The sequence below is a fragment of the Cupressus sempervirens genome, chromosome 3, assembly GCF_028749045.1.
Source record: "Cupressus sempervirens isolate cs-2001-9-10 chromosome 3, ASM2874904v1, whole genome shotgun sequence".
Lineage (NCBI taxonomy): Eukaryota > Viridiplantae > Streptophyta > Pinopsida > Cupressales > Cupressaceae > Cupressus > Cupressus sempervirens.
The window spans coordinates 451,192,372-451,210,721 of record NC_143120.1 but is presented as its reverse complement, the minus strand read 5'-3'; the positions used below and the strand labels follow the sequence as shown (position 1 = coordinate 451,210,721).

Sequence of the window (18,350 nt, the reverse complement as noted above, 5' to 3'; positions counted from 1 at the left end):
ATCCAAATTTACATCAATGTCCTCTCAAAATGAAGTCACAACCAAGATTGCCCAACTTAAACATGATCAGAAAAAAAGTTCCAAAATAAGATCCTCCAAGGTCTTCCACATGATCCTCCACACAAGAGTTCTCTCAAATTGCAATCACAACCAGAGTGCGCTACAAGGTATTCTAAACCAGAATAATTATGAGCCGTCACACAAGTAGTGCAAATCCAAACTTCAACATTATATCAATTTTCTCCCAAAATGAAGTCAGAGCCAAGAGTCCAGGTCATCTAAACTTGAATGAACACAAGACCTATCACACAAAAAACACAGCTCAAGCAAAAAGTGTCATGTCCCCTTTTCAAATAATTAAAAAATAATAATATTTTCTAAGGCAGGCAGGCCCAAAAAGGTGAAGTTTCAGAAAAAGGGGATAATCTTTGGAAGCTAATGGACTAATAAATGAAAATTATTATTAAAATATGTTTTATTAACCCCTCTTGGATGTGAGTTAGGGTTATGCCCTCTTTTAAGGGGTTTGGAGGCATTTTGGGGCTGATTCCAGAACTTGATTTTTGCTCATTTCTTTGTTATTCTTCAGAGGCTGCCAAACCTGTGGAGAAAGAGACCCAAGAACGGGAGTTTGTAGGTTTCCAGGAAGGCTAAGGACGGGAGTTTGAAGCCATCCCATGTGCATGCTCATGTGGAGTTTGCCTTTGTGCTGAACAGTGCAGATTTGTGGTTTTTTTCGAATGTGTTTTTTGTAAGAGTTTGGTGTTTCCGGTTGAGTATTTCATATCAATTTGGGTTGCTGCTATATTTCAGACATTTAGATGTTAAATAAAGCTGAATATATGTATTTGGTCGTGATTATACTTCTGTGATAGATTATTAGTGTTTTTGTGGTGTTTTCGAGCTATTCTATGTTGTTTTCGGGAGCTCGATGAGCATTGTTTTTATCCTCCGTTTGGGAGTTGTTGTGTAAATGTTATACAAATAAATGTCATTTTGTAGGTTGTTATGCTGCTGAAATTTCTATAAAAATGTCCACTTTCAGATTTACTAATAATATGTGAAGCTGTGAAGTTTTTGGCACTATTTCCGGCATACCCGATTTGGAGTTTATTGAGAAATTGGTGGATCTTTGAAAGATTGGTTGTTTGATCTTAAAGATCTGATTAGAGGCTTGAAATATCATACAAAATCAGTAAAGGGACATTTCAATGGTATCAGAGCTATGATCTTGCCAGCCTGAGGGTTTGTAGAAGTTTGCATGTCAGTTTTGACAACTACCCAAATCTTGCATGTCAAAATTTATGGTTGCATGCTACTTCTAATCATTTGCATGTTAGTTCCTGGTGAATTTGGTGGTTGCATGTTGCTTCTAATCAATTGCATGTTAGTTCTTGGTGTTTGAAAAAGTTATAACCTATTGGGGTTACAGTCTACTTTATCCAGAATGGACAGGTATAGTACAAAGTCTCAGAGGACACGATCTTGGACAATTGATATCCAGAGTCAGAATAGTAGAAAGGATGGTTATTTAGACATTCAAGATAAACTTAGGAAAATAAGCCATGACATGTCTGAACAGTTGGTTGAGCACCACCGTATAATGAATGACATGTTGTCCGACCCAGCTAAGGTGAATAAGTTGACTGGATTTCTATTTGGCAAATTTTCTCACAGGGCAGATGACACAATTACCAAGAACTTGCATGAGGAGTTTGAGAAACTAGCTTATAGCCAAGCAGAGGTCTCAGATTCTACTCCCCCACAGGAGGTAGTGAGAAAGGATATTACGCAGATTGATAGTAATGGTCAACTTGATACTCAAATTGAGACAATTGTATACAGGTCATTAAAGGGTGATATCACAGGTATTCAGGATGGTATAGTTACAACAGGTAGTGACTACAGCGTAGTGGGTTCAGATGATGATTATGAGGATGTTGTTGTGCATGATGGTGAGATACCTAGTAGAGATGAGCAGACATTGAGCATTCATGACTTTGCTGAGAAAGAGTACCAGGCACAATTAGATGCTTCGTCACATGAGGTTGAGGCTGGTAGTACTTCACACGATTTGTCCAGCCAGCTGAAAGTGAACAAAGATAGTATTGTGACTTCATTATCTCATCATGACAGGTATGTGGAGTTAGTTGGTATTGGTCATATTACTCAAGTGAAGATTTTGCTTGAGTTACCAGCTGATTCTAGTTTACAGATATGGACTCGAGATTGTTATATTGGCATTTGGGATTCAGTTGACTGGAGATCTTTAACATTTTTTGGTAGCAGTGTTTGTTTGGGTGCTATCATGGATTTGATTAGCAGATTGCACGATGTTGTCTTTTCTTGTGCTAGTAGCTTGTTCGATGTTGGTATTAGTTTTTATACACCGGTGTTGGGCTTTGTTCATATATCCAGTCGACCATACTTGCTGGAATGTGTTGATGATCTTTCATATTTGGCAGTGTGTACAGATGAGTCCCAGGATCATATTGGCATTGATGACATCCAGAGGATGCAGTGGGCAGTTTTGAAGACTTAGTTTCCTTGGGTATAGAGGAGTTGGACAGCAGTGCTACAGTTTTTGATACTCCGTATGTTGATATGAGCTTTAGGGTTGATTCACAGGATATGGATGGTAATACTCTAGAGACTAGTAACTTTGAGGATACTCCTTTAGACAGTGCATCAGAGGAGGTTTCTAGGAGACAGTCAAGCCAGTGCCATCATGTGTCTAATCAGTTGAGAGTTAGTGACCGAGACATTGCTATCACTTGCCAGCATTTCGATGCTGCTCGTCAGTTGTTAGCAGTTTATGGATGGGGTTCTCCTACTAGTGATGAGCAAGAAGGTAGTTATCTTTCCTTGACAGAGATCCACTCTTTATGGGAGGCTATTCGGATTTTGAGACAAAATTATATGCAGTTGGTAGCCGACAAAGATTATCTTACGGAATGGGGGAGTACAGCATATGACGCATTATTGGCCAAGGAAGATGAGGTGAGTGAGCTTACTCAGCAGCTTGAGGTGACTTCTGAGATTCTTGAGAGTGCACAGTTGGCTTTCAAGGAGTCACAGTTTCATTTGGCTAAGGTGACCATGGAGTTAGAGCAACTACAGTCTTTACCAGATTCTGTACAGTCACAAGCTGTGGTGTCTGGTGATCTGAGGATGTCCATGGTCGAGATTGTCAAAGACAGTGGAGATGGGGATGCATCCATCCTTGATACTAACATTGGCATATCAGGTTCATCCCCACTAAAGTCAGGTTCAGTTGAGTTGGGTGCTGCAGTAGATTCTTGTGGTATGCCTGACATGGTGGTGACCTCTAGTAGTAATGGCACGAAAATTAGAGATGTTGTATCAAAGACCATGTGTGATGTTGGTGAGCTGACAGTTGGCATGGTTCCTACTAGTAATACTACTCCCTTGGCAATGTCTTCAAAAGTAGTAGTCAGTTCCAACTTGGTTAGTGATTGATTGCAGTTAGTTACATTTGAATTGCAGTCTGAGCCACTTACTGAGATTGGCGCATTCTATCAACATTACATTGTGAGATATGCTCATCAATTCACCTTTGATGACCATGTTGATGAGATGATGATACAGAGATGTAATTTGGTTCCTAGTGCTTATCATCAGTTATGGAATAGTTTGACACCTCGGGATGAGAGTTGTGATGGGCACGACATGGCGATAGGTTCTGTAGTTGACAGCTTGATAATACATGACTTAGAGCAGGAGTTTGGGAGTGATGCTTCAGCAGTTGTTGTTACTGATTCTACTCCTTTGGCTATGACATCTCCTGACTTAGCTGGTGGTCAATCACAGTGGGCTATATCACTTGTTCATGGCAAATTTGGTTTGGGTTCCATTTCTTATTGTTTATCTTGTGATGGCTTTTCACCCTCAAGGGTACATGGGAGTTATGGTTATGAGACAATGGCGAGTGATCTGCAGAGTTGTGTTGACTGCAGGAGTTGTATAGTGTGTGGATTCTCCATACTTGGTACAGTTTCATTCAGGAGCATTCACCATTGTTGCAGAGTTGGATTGTACTTTCCATATAGGCCAGTGGGATGCGTTGATGGTATTTACTGTGTTGGTAGTTTGATTTGTCCACTTTACTTGAGTTTTGATGTTCTAAGAGTTTGTGTTTCGTGGGTTTCTGACTGTGGAAGTTGTGACTTTGGAGTTTGGTTGAGCAGTAATTGTCAGTTTGATTATGGATTCCTCTTGGTTATATTGCAGAGGATATTGCAGGAGCCTGTGTTAATTGACAATAGTATAGTTCATGACTACATTTGGGATCCAGGTGGATTGATTGGTTTATTGTTCAGCCATTGCTTGAGGACAAGCAATATTTGGAAGGGGAGGACTTGTCATGTCCCCTTTTCAAATAATTAAAAAATAATAATATTTTCTAAGGCATGCAGGCCCAAAAAGGTGAAATTTTAGAAAAAGGGGATAATCTTTGAAAGCTAATGGACTAATAAATGAAAATTATTATTAAAATATGTTTTATTAACCCCTCTTGGACGTGAGTTAGGGTTATGCCCTCTTTTAAGGGGTTTGGAGGCATTTTGGGGCTGATTTCAGAACTTGATTTTTGCTCATTTCTTTGTTATTCTTCAGAGACTGCCAAACCTGTGGAGAAGGAGACCCAAGAACGGGAGTTTGCAAGTTTCCAGGAAGGCTAAGGACAGGAGTTTGAAGCCATTCCATGTGCATGCTCATGCGGAGTTTGCCTTTGTGCTGAACAGTGCAAATTTGTGATTTTTTTCGGATGTGTTTTTTGTAAGAGTTTGATGTTTTTAGTTGAGTATTTCATATCAGTTTGAGTTGCTGCTATATTTCAGACATTTAGATGTTAAATAGAGCTGAATATATGTATTTGGTCGTGATTATACTTCTGTGATAGATTATTAGTGTTTTTGTGGTGTTTCCGAGCTATTCTATGTTGTTTTTGGGAGGCCGATGAGCATTGTTTTTATCCTCCCTTTGGGAGTTGTTGTGTAAATGTTATACAGATCTGAAAATGTCATTTTGTAGGCTGTTATGCTGCTGAAATTTCTATAAAAATGTCCACTTTCAGATTTACTAATAATATGTGAAGCTGTGAAGTTTTTGGCACTATTTCCGGCATACTCGATTTGGGGTTTATTGAGAAATTGGTGGATCTTTGAAAGATTGGTTGTTTGATCTTAAAGATCTGATTAGAGGCTTGAAATATCATACAAAATCAATAAAAGGACATTTCAAAAAGTTTACAGCAATCTGCCAAAAAAGCATTCACGAAGATATCCTATTTCAGATGAATAAAAGTAGTGAATATTTTATTATTGATACATCAATAGTAAATCAAAATCAGCCAAAGTCCTTGGTCAAAGGACAGAACCATAGCCTGCTTACTCCTTTAGAAAGGGATCAATTTATAGGATAAAGAGCAAATATAATAGTATCCAACCCACCATCTATTGATCCTCTTACTCAGCCAAGACAACAAGATTTTCATAAAGGTGAGTGTGAAAGGTGTAATTCATCAGTCAAAACTATACAGGTATTTTGACTGGCAGATATGAGAATATTCCTGGATTGTTTGGTATTGTTTAACTTGAATCAATAACAATAGTGAATCCAGGCCAGCAAAAGTCCCTGATCAAAGGATACAATCATAGTCCCCTGATCTTCTTCAGAAAGAGATGAATTTCACATGTAATAACATTGGAACATAGTAATTATCCTTTGGTAAGACGAAGAAATAACTTTCCTTCCCTAGGCATGTGCGATGTTGTCACACTATCTAACCCCACAAAACAATTGATATTATTCTTTAGCCAAGACAATAAAATTTCCAGAACATATATTTCAAGCTTGATCAAATTATATTTGAAGCAATAAAAAATATTTAGATATTGACGAATGAGATGTAATCCATCTAACAAAACAATACCTGCATTTTGTTTGGCAAATGAGGATACCTCTGGATATAACCAGATCTGGATAGAAATTAAATATAATATAATGTAAGGATCGAATATGATAATACTGCAAATGTTTGGTAAAGAATACGATCTAAATGTGACAATATTCCTGGAGTTTAGTAGTGAGAAACTCAAAAGTAATAATATTTTTAAATTTTTGACTTCGATACGCCTAGTCAAGCCATGTGCAGCAGAAAAAAATACAGTTTCACGCTTCCAAAATATCCATCAGTATCCTACATATGATAAATTGGTACAACTATGGCTCCTTATATTAGTTATTATTACAAATGGAGTACGAGGCAAACTAGAGCTTTTAAAATTAAGATACATAAACTTAAAGAGTCTAATGAGCTTTAAACATGTGGCTTAGGTACGGAAGATAAAATGGACAGAATTAGACTTCCATAAAAACATTCAAGCTTGAATTTAACAGAATCTTAAGGCAATTGACAAAATAATAATATACAGACTTATGTAAAATGTAACATGTATACAGATATATATGGAATAAAAGCATTGTTCCTATTATCCACTGAACAATGTCTGTTATAATAATCTCCAGAATTTTTAACATGCAGAAACAAGGAAGCAACAGAATTGGGAATACTTTGGAAACATAGAAACTAATTATTCGCAAGATTTGAGAATGATAATCATTGTTTTCCTGAGAATAAGGCCATACTGTACCATCCTTCAACTTCCAGCTATAGTTAAGAAATCAAGCTAGATCTGAAGTTTATGGACAAGGCAGATTTGTCATGTTTCCGTGAATTTTTCAATTCCTATAGCAATTTAAGAAAACTTCCTATGAGAATTGAGAATGTCCAAAAAGCATTGACCTCCAGTGAACAAATCAATATTTTATAACCACGTAACTATTCTTACAGCACACGCCATAAGTATAACATTTCAAGAGCAACTTTTGACCATTTCAAAATAATAATGCTATGATGTAATCATACAAACCTTAAAAACAGTTATCAAAATAATAACGCTATGATGTAATCATACAAACCTTAAAAAACAGTTATCAAAATATCGCTGATGTCCAGTTAAAATTTCTGACATGTTGAATGCATGCATCAGGTTTCTTCTGGACAGCAGGGTCCAGAATCATTACATGTACTGCTAGAACGTGTATATGATATGTTGTGTGTAAATTTGCTTGTTGAAATCATGACATGTTAGTCCTTTGTTTGGACATATCTGTTCTACTAATAAATAATTACTTACAGTAAAGTGACCTTTCAACTATTCAGTTACAGCATGATTTTGTTCAAAGCTGCTTGGTGGGATTCTTGATTATTTGGTCCTTGCTTTAGAGCTGCATCAATTATGCTATAGAAGTGTGAAGCAGAATGAAAATGTAGTTCTTCAAACAAGAAAGATAGAGAACTTAAGATACATTTAAAGGCTACCCTGTATCCTCCATTAAGAAAAAGGAGTGTAGAGGATATAAAGTTGTTATCTATTTGCACAAGTAGGCAGAGAACAAGTGGTCATTGAAAATGGGCTAACAGGAGACTTAGTTTTGCTAGAGTTGAGAGAGGCAAAAGGGAGCCAACAAGGCACCCAATTAAACAAGTGGTGAGGATATTACAAGATTTGGTAGCTAGACTGAAGGTGAATTAGAGGTACAAGGAGCTTTAATGAGGGTCTAGACCGCATGGAGAGATTAGTCAAAGTTATAAGCCCTACGTATCAGATTATACAGGGGATTTAAACCAGAATCTCTTTTGTGGGTTGGGGGAAGCAGTTTGAGAAATACTTTGACATAGAAACCTTGGGAGAGGATGGTGTGGGAGGGCTAATTTTGTGGTAAGTCGAATCAACTCTGGTAACTCAAATCAAGTCACATGCTGTCCTATGGTGGGATAGTCTTCAGCAATCACAAATAAGACAAGGCAAGGAGCATGTAAGCTTACAGCCTAAGATGTTAAAACTTAAAAAATCTTATTATCCTCAAATCACCAACAAAAGCAGTTAAAACAATTTCAAGTTTAAAAATGGAAATAATTATCTGTACAAGACCACACTGAAAAAAATTCTGCCTACAAATCAGAACAAACATGCAAGGAGAGGACACAGTTATTGGATGTCTCAGTGGACTAAGATTTCAACTTGAGGATGACTTAATCTTAGTCAAAGAAAATACTGTGGATGAGGCACATCAATACACATTAAAAGCTGAAGAGAAGTTATTTATATAGCAGCAAAGTTCAGAAAGAGGAAGTGAAAAGATTAATAAAGGCAAAATACACAAGAAGTGACTAGAAGGAACCAAGATTTGCAAGAAATCTAATCTAGTTAGACCTCCATTCGGGGAGGAGGGATGATATTTTTGTATGACTTATCCAAAGGTGGGACACACTGCATGACTCAGGCATAGAACTTTTTGAGGTGAATGATATTGATGGGATCATTCAAGGTTCCCCCTTTCGGTGTAGATAATTGAAATGCCTCTAAGCCAGAAGACGCTATGATGTAAGGGCCAGACCAAGTAGGTTCAAACTTGCCTTTCTTTTCTCAAACTGCGCTATATTGGTGGGGAAGATATGAAGAGAATTTGGTTTTAGTTTAGGCAATAAGTAGATTGGTAGGTAAGGGTCTTCCCAAGGTAGATAGATAGGATCTTTCCCACCCCGCGAAAAGGGCCAAAACAGGTGGGAGGTGATTATTCCCTACCCATGTTATCCTGCCCTCCTACATTGGCAGGGTCTTCACGAGATCACAATAAATCATTTATGAAGGGAGCATATCATTCAAGAAGAAGATAAACATATGACAGACAAAGCAGTAGATCATTTGGTGGCAAATATTTTATATGTTGTCAAGATAGTCATAGAACTATTAAATGTCCATATCTATGCAGATTTGAAGACAGTAAATATTCAGGTTGTTAACATAGTTCTTACCCACTTAAGAAAAGAGACGTCTGAAACGGGACATGTGACAAATTTAAGTGGACAATTTTAAAAGGCCATGCAAGGTGCTAAGACAATATTTTAAATGCATATGAAATAGAATTGTCAGATGGAGTGGACATTTCACCTATCTTTAATGTTGTAAACATGTACCTTTATCTTGAGGACCAGCTTAGTGAAAGCAATTTCCACATTGCGGCAGAAGCTACCTAAAAAGGAAATACAAGGTTCAATCAGTAAACTTTTGAGTTGTCAAACAAACATGAAGTGAAGAGTACTAAACATGCCTAATCAAGTGGGAGGGTAAAATCACTAAAGACGCCACTTCAACGATTCCTGTAGATTAGTCATCACAGCCGGTCACTGGATGGATTCGCTAAAATTCACAAGTCATGAAAAATTCATGAGCATGAGTGAGGAGCTTATGTCTTCTCCTACCCTAAGTGTCTAATTCAGGAGCATCCTTGGCAGCTTAAAGCCCTCAGACTTTTAAAAAAAAAGTAACATACAACTTTGTATTCCAAAATTTAAATTTGTGGCAAGAGTTTCTTAGCCATTATTATTTTCAGAAATTGGTATCTCTACCTTGCAATAATAGAAGGTTACTGTTGATAAATGAGCATGGGAGATTGCATGGGAGATTTTCCAATGGGCAAAAATTTAAATTTGTGGCAAGAGTTTCTTAGCCATTATTATTTTCAGAAATTGGCATCTCTACCTTGCAATAATAGAAGGTTACTGTTGATAAATGAGCATGGGAGATTGCATGGGAGGTTTTCCAATGGGGGTTTCAAGGGCAGTACCCCCAAAAGCCACATTTATGTCAAATTTGTCATTCTAAATATTGACCATTATTATTAGGTCATAGATCTAATGGTGAATATTGTGTGCTTTTTGTGAATATTGTGTGCTATGCTTGCCCTAGAAGGAAGCCTTATTTTAAGAGGGTGCTGTATCATGGTTCAGTATTGTGATGCATTCTCAGAATCTGATAATTGTTGAGTTTCCTTTTGGATCTCCGTTGGTGATACTCCCATGAGAAGTCTGCTTTGCAAGTAAATTGTAATCTATTGTTGATTTTTTAATAATACATTGAGTGGTTTTTAGAGTGTGGGATTTATCTCCTGAAAGCATTTTCCCTATGTAAATCATTGTAGTGGTATGCATGATATTTATGTTTATTGATGTTAAACTTTTGTAATTATTGTAAAGATCTCTAAAGTCCTGCTTAACCCTCCTCCCAAGGTGTCATGACCTGGTCTAAGGAAGAGTAAAACAAATAGAACTTATCTTGCCCAGATATCCATGTATCAGGCAATTAAAAGTAGCAATCAGTTAATAGACAACGATCTACGCAATTGAGGCATTGATTATCATAGATAAAAGACAGTGATTAGATTAGTGCCTAAAGTAGCAGCTAACTAATAAATAAAGCAGCATTTAGTTTTGGAAGGGCAGTGAAAAAGTTAGAAAGGGACACCACCATTGTAAGTGTTGTGGTGCTTCAACCTCCCATCAGCTATATAAAATTGTTCCTCTTGGAAAAAAAGGGCATCAAGGAAGGAAAGCAATCCAATTTGCATTGGTGCTCATAAAAGAAAATACCAGTTCATAGAATATCAATCCATTAATATGTTTGATACTTCTATGGGCAGTGATTTCTAAAAGCATTTAAATAAAATTAAATTAAGAATTACGAAAGCAATTAAGATTGTGACTTTGTATAAGGACAGCAATTGCAAATAGGTCCATCCTTTCAAATTTAAAAAAAAAAGGTATGACCCTATCTATATGGAGGATATAAAGGGAAGGAAGCCTGATTTGTAGAAGGTATTCAATAAGAAGATCATGAAATCAAGGAAGTGAAAGACGAGCCAGTATTGAGTAAAGAGGTTTGTATCTCAAAATGCAGCCATTTGGGATTATAGAAAATATTGTTGTATGATAATGTTTCTATACATAATTATCACATATGAAATACTATGTATACAACATGATACAATATTTACATAACCTCTCATGTATTAGATATAGGCAATAATATATAATATCTTCTCTATTGCTGCTATCAATCATGACAAGTTTAGTAAGGGAGTGCAAGGGGGAGAGAACAGAGACATAACCTCCTTCTAAGTAGACCACCCCACACTAGATGTTTGATGTGCCTATGACCTGCTCTTGAGCTTGGATGAGACGTTTTCGGTGCCAGATTGTGGCTTCCTCTGAAACCTGTGTAGATTGATGGTCAGTGCACTTGTATGTGGGTTAGATGAAGTAGCACAAATAGGTAAGGCAGAAACAGGCTCCCCACTATGTAAATCGTCCCATGCTGGATGTCCAAAGTGTTTGCCACTTGAGCTTAGATGAGGGATGTTCTATGCACCATATCATGTTGCTTCACTCAACACTCCAACATGGTTGATTAGTATGTTTAAGTATGTTGCCTGTTTGATCTAATGTTATTACAAATGACCACTAATGCTACTGATTATATGCAACCATTAGTTGCTAAACCCTAATGCTAATAAAACAAATTGGTCTTATGATTATATTTCCAATAATATCTAGCACGATTGCAAGTCCTAAACCAGGATTTATGTTGCTTAAAACATTTTAATTGGTAGAATTATATATAACTCTAATTATGTTATGTTTCTTCATTTTATGAAACTTGTTATTTTAGGGCAAGATCCAAGATCCTCCCAAACAGGGACATTACACAAGGTTAGTATATAAAGTTGTTTTGCTACCTCAATTTCCTTTCATTTAAAAGCAGCAATATTTTGAGGTTATTGCTAGGGTTTGAAGCAACATCTAGGGTTTATATTTCGAGTGGCTTTTTGACACAATTTATCTAGGTTAGCAAGTGTAACCTACAGTTCTGGGTCAAGAATGGAAGAGAGTTAAGAGTAACAAAAAGGATGAGGAGACATCCTAATAGTGAGGGAAAGGGTAAAAACAAGTGTTTTGGTTTTCATATGTTTGGTGATTAAGCATCATTGTCCAAACAAGAAGAACCAAGGAAAATAGCACCCAAAGACAAGTAGTAACCTATGCAAAAACTTGACTGAACTAATTTTTTGACAAGTTTGAGAAAGAGTTCTCAATGATTTTTTTTTTCTAGCACAATTTTGTGAAGTGCTTGGTATGTGGACAATGGGGCCTCTCAACATATGACATCAACCTAGAAATATTTTAACATATTTTGAGAGCAGAATTCTATAGTTAGCATAATTCCCTTTCGACTACATCTAAGAACCTCTATAGCTAGCTTTGGATGATGTTTTATTTGTTCCTACTCTCAAAAAGAATTTGCTTTCAATTACAGTGATGTACGATAAAGGTTATGAAATCAACAAGTTTTTATCAATCCAGAAGAATCTAGCCTAGAATTTACAAAAGTGATGGAGATTATTGTATTCTACAGTAGATGGAAATCTACTAACTACGAGGTTGGCAAAAGTGAAGCAAATCTACTTTGTATTACATAATTGTTGATATTGTATGTAGATATTCTTATTTTGATATTTTATCTAGATGGTTTGTTCATTATAGGTGTAAAGCAACTCAAATTTGAATCCTGAGTTTGAGACGGACATTCATCCTAATGCATTATTTTATTGGGTATGATGTTTCACAAGGATCAGGAGAGATTTTCCTAGTGAGATCTTAAGATGAGCATTCATCCTAGAGAGATTTTCAAATTAAGAATTACATAAACATCACTTATTTAAAGAAGGTAAACAACTTAAAACACAGAGGTGATTTATCCCACACACTGTTTAGGCAATAAATACATTCTCGATGAATTTGGTCAATACTAGTTCATGTTATAACCAAGGCAAGTGCCTTATTTAGCAAAAACATTTGTTTGAATATTCGAAGGACCCATTGGAATATGGTTTGAGATATCTTGAAGATAGAGAATTGAAGGAGCAAGGTTCTTACAAACTCTAAATGACCAAGTAGTGCAGCAAACAGGAAGTGAACATCAATGGACTAAGCAACAAACTTCAGTGGCACCAAGCATAGTCAGGCCAATAAGATGGAGAATTGAAGAAGTAGAGTTATACAGACTCTAATTGAGGAAGTACTGCAGCCAAAAACAAGAACACCTTGTGCTGTTGCTTAGACTAGGAAGTAAACTTCAGTGGCACTAAGCATAGTTAGGGCAAAGCCTGTAGCAGCCAATATTGCCTAGTAGGTCATTTGGCTTAACAAATTATGTGCATGTTGTTTGATCAAGACTTGGATCCCATAATTGTTTTCTATGATAATTAGAGCTGTGGCAAACTCTCAAAAAATACATTGTTTCAAACATCATTTCACTTGAGACAAGGTTTAAAAGGGATCAATTAAGTTCCAATACATCCATTGATCAATCCCCTAGAAAAGACAATTGCATTTGGAGTCAAACTTAAATTGGTATAAGACCACAAATTTCGTGCACATTGTTTGATCAAGACTTGGATCCCATAATCATTTTCTATGATAATTAGAGCTCTGCCGAACTCTCAAACAATACATTGTTTCAAACATCATTTCACTTAAAGACAAGGTTCAAAGGGGATCAATTAAGTTCCAATACATATCCATTGATCAAGCCCCTAGAAAAGACAACTGCATTTGGAGTTGGACTTAAACTGGTGTAGGATTCCACCCTCACTAAAATGGAGTGAAGTTTTTAAGCCCGGATAGGAACTTCCACACAGGTTCAATGTGAATTGTATCCCATGATTGAGTGCCTTTCAGTTCTTATGTATGAGTGCGTTTCAGTCCCATGATTAGAGAGACAGAGCAAGACAGAGACAATGTGGTGGGGCAAACAGGGAGGTTACCCAGTTTGTCGTATTTTCGTATAAGATCATATCTGACATCAGATAGGAACTTTCCATGCAGGTCTGTATACATGTCAACAGAGTTGAATTCAGATTGAGACTTTCCATGCAGGTTCTCTTAAGAGGTCAGGAGGTCCATCTAGTCTAGATATTATGTCTACTATTTATCTAAATAAAGTTGTTTTGCATTTATGATTTTAACTTCCATCTCATCCTAAAAGGATTACTTTGTAATTAATGAGAATTTATGGAAAATTGGATTTTTGGCTGAGTTATTAGTCATTATGTAAACAGAGTATAAGGCCAGGAAAAAGACCACATCTGAATTCAGATAGGAACTTTCCATGGAGGTTTAATGTATTTGTGGAAAGGTTCAAGAGGTTCATCTAGTCTAAATATTATGTCTACCTACTTTTTAGCTAAACAAAGTTGTTTTGCATAATATGATTTTAACTTCCATCTCATCCTTAAAAATTCCTTTGTGATTAATGAGAATTTTTGAAAAATTGGATTTTTGGCCGAGAAATAAGTTAGTAATTATGTTAACAGAATATATAGGAAAAAGATAGTTGATGTTAAATTTGTAATTAAATGCTAGTGTTTTTCTAAGGACTGAAAAACTGTTGTAACATACTAAATAAGGTGAGTAATATTAGTTGCGGAGGTGGGCAGGTGTGATTATTTGCATACACTTCCATATTATGGAGCTTTCATTATTGTGTGCTATCTGCAATGTTGTTTCACATTATGACATACATAACTGCATAGACGTGGTACTTTTGACAACTGTCCTATCATTTATTCATCATCCCACAATTTGAGAAGTACCTTTAAGTTCCTATGCATCTGGTGTACATAAAAAAAGGGAGAAAAACAGAAACAGACAATGTGGTGGGGAGAAAAAAGAAAAAATATTGCATCAACAATCTGGATTACATAGTGATTATTTGCATACACTTCCATATTATGGAGCTTTCATTATTGTGTGCTATCTGCAATGTTGTTTCACATTATGACATACATAACTGCGTAGACGTGGTACTTTTGACAACTATTCTATCATTTATCCATCATCCCACAATTTGAGAAGTACCTTTCAGTTCCTATGCATCTGGTGTACATAAAAAAAGGGAGGAAAACAGAAACAGACAATGTGGTGGGGAGAAAAGAGAAAAAATATTGCATCAACAATTAGATATTGGATGAAGGGAAAATGCAGAGAAAGGGGAGAAAAGATTGAAGAACAAGGAAAACTTAGTTCTTCATTTTTTTTCTTATGTTTGAAAATGTTCAAAATGCCAGGAAACTGATATTTTCAGCCATGAGCAAAAGTAGATTTTCACAATCTATGAGATCATTGCAAACTGTATCAGTATTGGGCGTTCCAGCATTAAGATCGCAGAGTGTGATCCAAAATGTTGATGCAAAAATACTTACATAATTGAATCCAGAAATAGCTTGCAATGATTTTCAGCCATTTCATATGATTAGGGAGAATATGCATCATATGAGGTCATCACAAACTAGATCAGTATTGTGTGATCCATCATCAGGATCATGTAGTAGTGGTTCAAAATGTTGATGCAAAAATACATACATAATCGAATCCAGAGATAGCTTGCAATGATTTTCAGCCACTTCATATGATTAGGGAGAATATGCATTATATCAGGTCATTGCAAACTACATCAGTATAGTGTGATCCATCATCAGGATCATGGAGTGTGATCCAAAATGTTGATGCAAAAGTACTTACACAATCAAATCCAGAAATAGCTTGCAACAATTTTCAGCCATTTCATATGATTAGGGAGAATATGCATTATATGTATGCTACAAAGTGTTCTGCTGATTCTAAATTTGCTTGTGTCTTTTTGTTTGGAAAAACATCAGCAGATTCTTGTTTATTTAGGCCTCAGTCATCAGTGGGAGAAGCACAACATGCCAAAAACAAGATAATATGAGAGGTGTTAGTTGAACAGCACAACTGACTATGCCTCGTGCTAAATTTGTTTATATAACATAAACAAACAGAGAACTATAAATCCTAGTCCAAGCAACCAGAGGACTAATGTACCAAAAGCCCCTTTATTTAGGAGAGACGAGAGTCATTATCCATCATATAAACAAACATAACTAAAAATCCTAGTCCAAGCAACCACAGTTAATGTACTAAGAGACCCTTATTTGGAAGAGCCGTGAGTCACATAAAAAAACAGAGATCGAAAAATCCTAGTCCAAATGACCACAATGATGATGATGGCAACTATGAGAATATACTCGGAAATAACCAGCAACGATGATCAATATACACGTTAAAATATAAATGCTTGTGAAGCGTCAAAAGCTCGGCGATATTTGAAATCTATAGGAGACGTTTTATAATTTATAGTAGAGACAGATTGCTCAGAACAGAACAATTATGATTAGTACAATACAGATATATGTGAAATAAGAGCAGAGTTCATATCATCAAATATACATCATAATAATTCAAGGATCAAAGATACATAAACAAGAAGCGGAAGATTTTAATCCTCTTTTTACTGCCTTGATTTAAAAGAGAAACACAAATCTCAAACAAAATTTGAGAATGACAAACCATCATTTTCCTCACAGTTAATCTATACACCTATCAAACAAAAGCTGTACAATTTTTGCCTTCAACTTCCAGCACACATCTAAGGTATACTGTCTCGAATGCGATTCTGACAGTTTAAAATCATACCCTAATTATGAAAAACTTTAAACAACAGGAAAAGTCTGGAAACCGCATCAACGTCCAGAAAGCTTTCTTAATACACAACTCATGGTGCAGAAGGTTCGGAATCGTTACAAATGCCATCTACAGCCTGTTACACAAATTTTACTGCAATCATTAGAAAAATGAAGAGAAGCACAGCATGCCGAAAACAAAGGGCGTACACGAAATCAGTTTGAGGACTAGATTGTATGCCCCGCATCCAACACTCGTAGATTAAAAACAAATGAGGAAGTTAAAATACTTCTGGAAAAAAGGACTAAGTTTAATTCATCAACATGGTAGATCACATTCCGTGATCCATCATTTTTTTCCCCTCATTCAAATGATGAACCCCACAATGTAATACAAACCTATGATGATTTTTTTTACACGAAGACCTAATAACTTACATAGAGTGTGAAAACATTATGCCTACTGACAAACACAGAATTCGAAGTTCTGTGAGGAAACCTACCTTTGAGGGCGGAAGAGGAACCTTTTTGTTCCTTGCAAGTAGGACTTGGGTGACTGGAGACATAATGCGATCTGTAGGGCTCATGTACCTGCATTGAACCCATGTATTATATTCACAAGAAAACACATATACTATCATTTAACGGACTGTATGATTGGGCTGAAAATTGCACCTTCCATCCATGCTCCATAGCTTCTTCTGCTGATGAAGAGGAACTATAACGCGCTCGGGGTGTCTACCTGTTTTCCCTTGTTCTTCTTCCTCTTGGCCTTCTCCTTTGGTGGGTTTCATTATATTGCTCTGCTGCTCCGTCAATGCAGGCGCGAGTTTCGTTTCTTCTGTTGATGGGGTTTTCTCATCAGATGCAACCTGGGGACAGGAAAAGTGCCCTGCTGTTGCCATTTGCTTTGCAGGAGTTACAAACTCGTTCTCCATTGTGATTATGAATGTAATTATGCAAACCCCTAAAAGAAAACAATTTGCAGATAAAAGGGCGTGCCCCAAATGAGAGCATCCAACACCCAAAACAGAAAATCAAAGAGAAACACTGCTACAAATTAATAGAAATCGGACACAATGCAAGACAATTAATCGAATGAAGGGAAAATATTCGGAGAGGCAAGGCAATGCTTCTTATAGGTAATAGCAACCGACCAAAGAATTCAAATCCCAATCACCGTGAAAAGGAAAGTTGAGTATGGGAATATACTAGGGCACAAAGAAATAAAGACGTTGGAGGGTTAACGGTCACCTGATACAAAATCCGCTGCCGTCCACAGCAAAAATGGAAAGTAAATTAGATGTTATAAAGTACCCTTATGAGGCGTCTTTAAGAATCATAAACATTTTGGGGGAAAAAATCTAAAATCTTTTTGAAAATCTTCAGTTATAGCGTAAAGCTATTTAAATTGACGGAGAGATATTCTTCTCAATTTGTTTGTACATGACAATTAAGTTAATAATGGGCACTTCAAGAGAATATCTTGCTCTAATTTATTTTAAAAATAATTGTATATATATATTTTGTACATGACAATTAAGTTAACAATGGGCACTTCAAGAGAATATCTTGCACTGATATATATATATATATAAAGTTGTATTTATAATTTTTTTTAAATAAATTTATTTTTTGGAGCATTGTATAGATTAAAATTGTTTATCTTTATATTTATGGGCAAGAGCCTATAGTACAATGGTAACTTGTAAGCTTCTTATATGGGAGGTCTTGGGATCAAATTCACTTAACACATTAAAAAAAATGATTAATTAGATTTTAGTTGTTTACCAATTAAAAAAAATTGTTTATATTTATTAATGGTTGAGAGTTTATAGACATTTATGGACAACATTTTTTAAGAGTAGAATTGATTCCTTCTATAT

The 18,350-nt window shown here is 36.1% G+C and overlaps 1 protein-coding gene across 1 annotated transcript; it reads right to left on the bottom strand.

Annotated features, from left to right (window-relative positions):
- Positions 1 to 16,151: 16,151 nt before the first annotated feature.
- LOC149567016 (uncharacterized) lies at positions 16,152 to 17,764 on the bottom strand. Its single transcript, XM_089820222.1, has 3 exons — positions 17,140 to 17,764; positions 16,968 to 17,055; positions 16,152 to 16,601 (listed from the first exon to the last, which is right to left on the bottom strand). The coding sequence occupies exons 1-3, from the start codon at positions 17,400 to 17,402 to the stop codon at positions 16,557 to 16,559; spliced, it is 396 nt and encodes a 131-aa protein (XP_089676348.1). The 5' UTR covers positions 17,403 to 17,764; the 3' UTR covers positions 16,152 to 16,556.
- Positions 17,765 to 18,350: the final 586 nt, after the last annotated feature.

Excerpts from the sequence above, each read along its gene's own strand:
- LOC149567016 (XM_089820222.1), bottom strand. The coding sequence starts at position 17,402 with ATGGAGAACGAGTTTGTAACTCCTGCAAAGCAAATGGCAACAGCAGGG. Across the intron at positions 17,056-17,139 it reads CTATGGAGCATGGATGGAAG|GTACATGAGCCCTACAGATC; the intron begins GTGCAATTTTCA and ends GGTTCAATGCAG. Across the intron at positions 16,602-16,967 it reads TTCCTCTTCCGCCCTCAAAG|GCTGTAGATGGCATTTGTAA; the intron begins GTAGGTTTCCTC and ends TTTGTGTAACAG.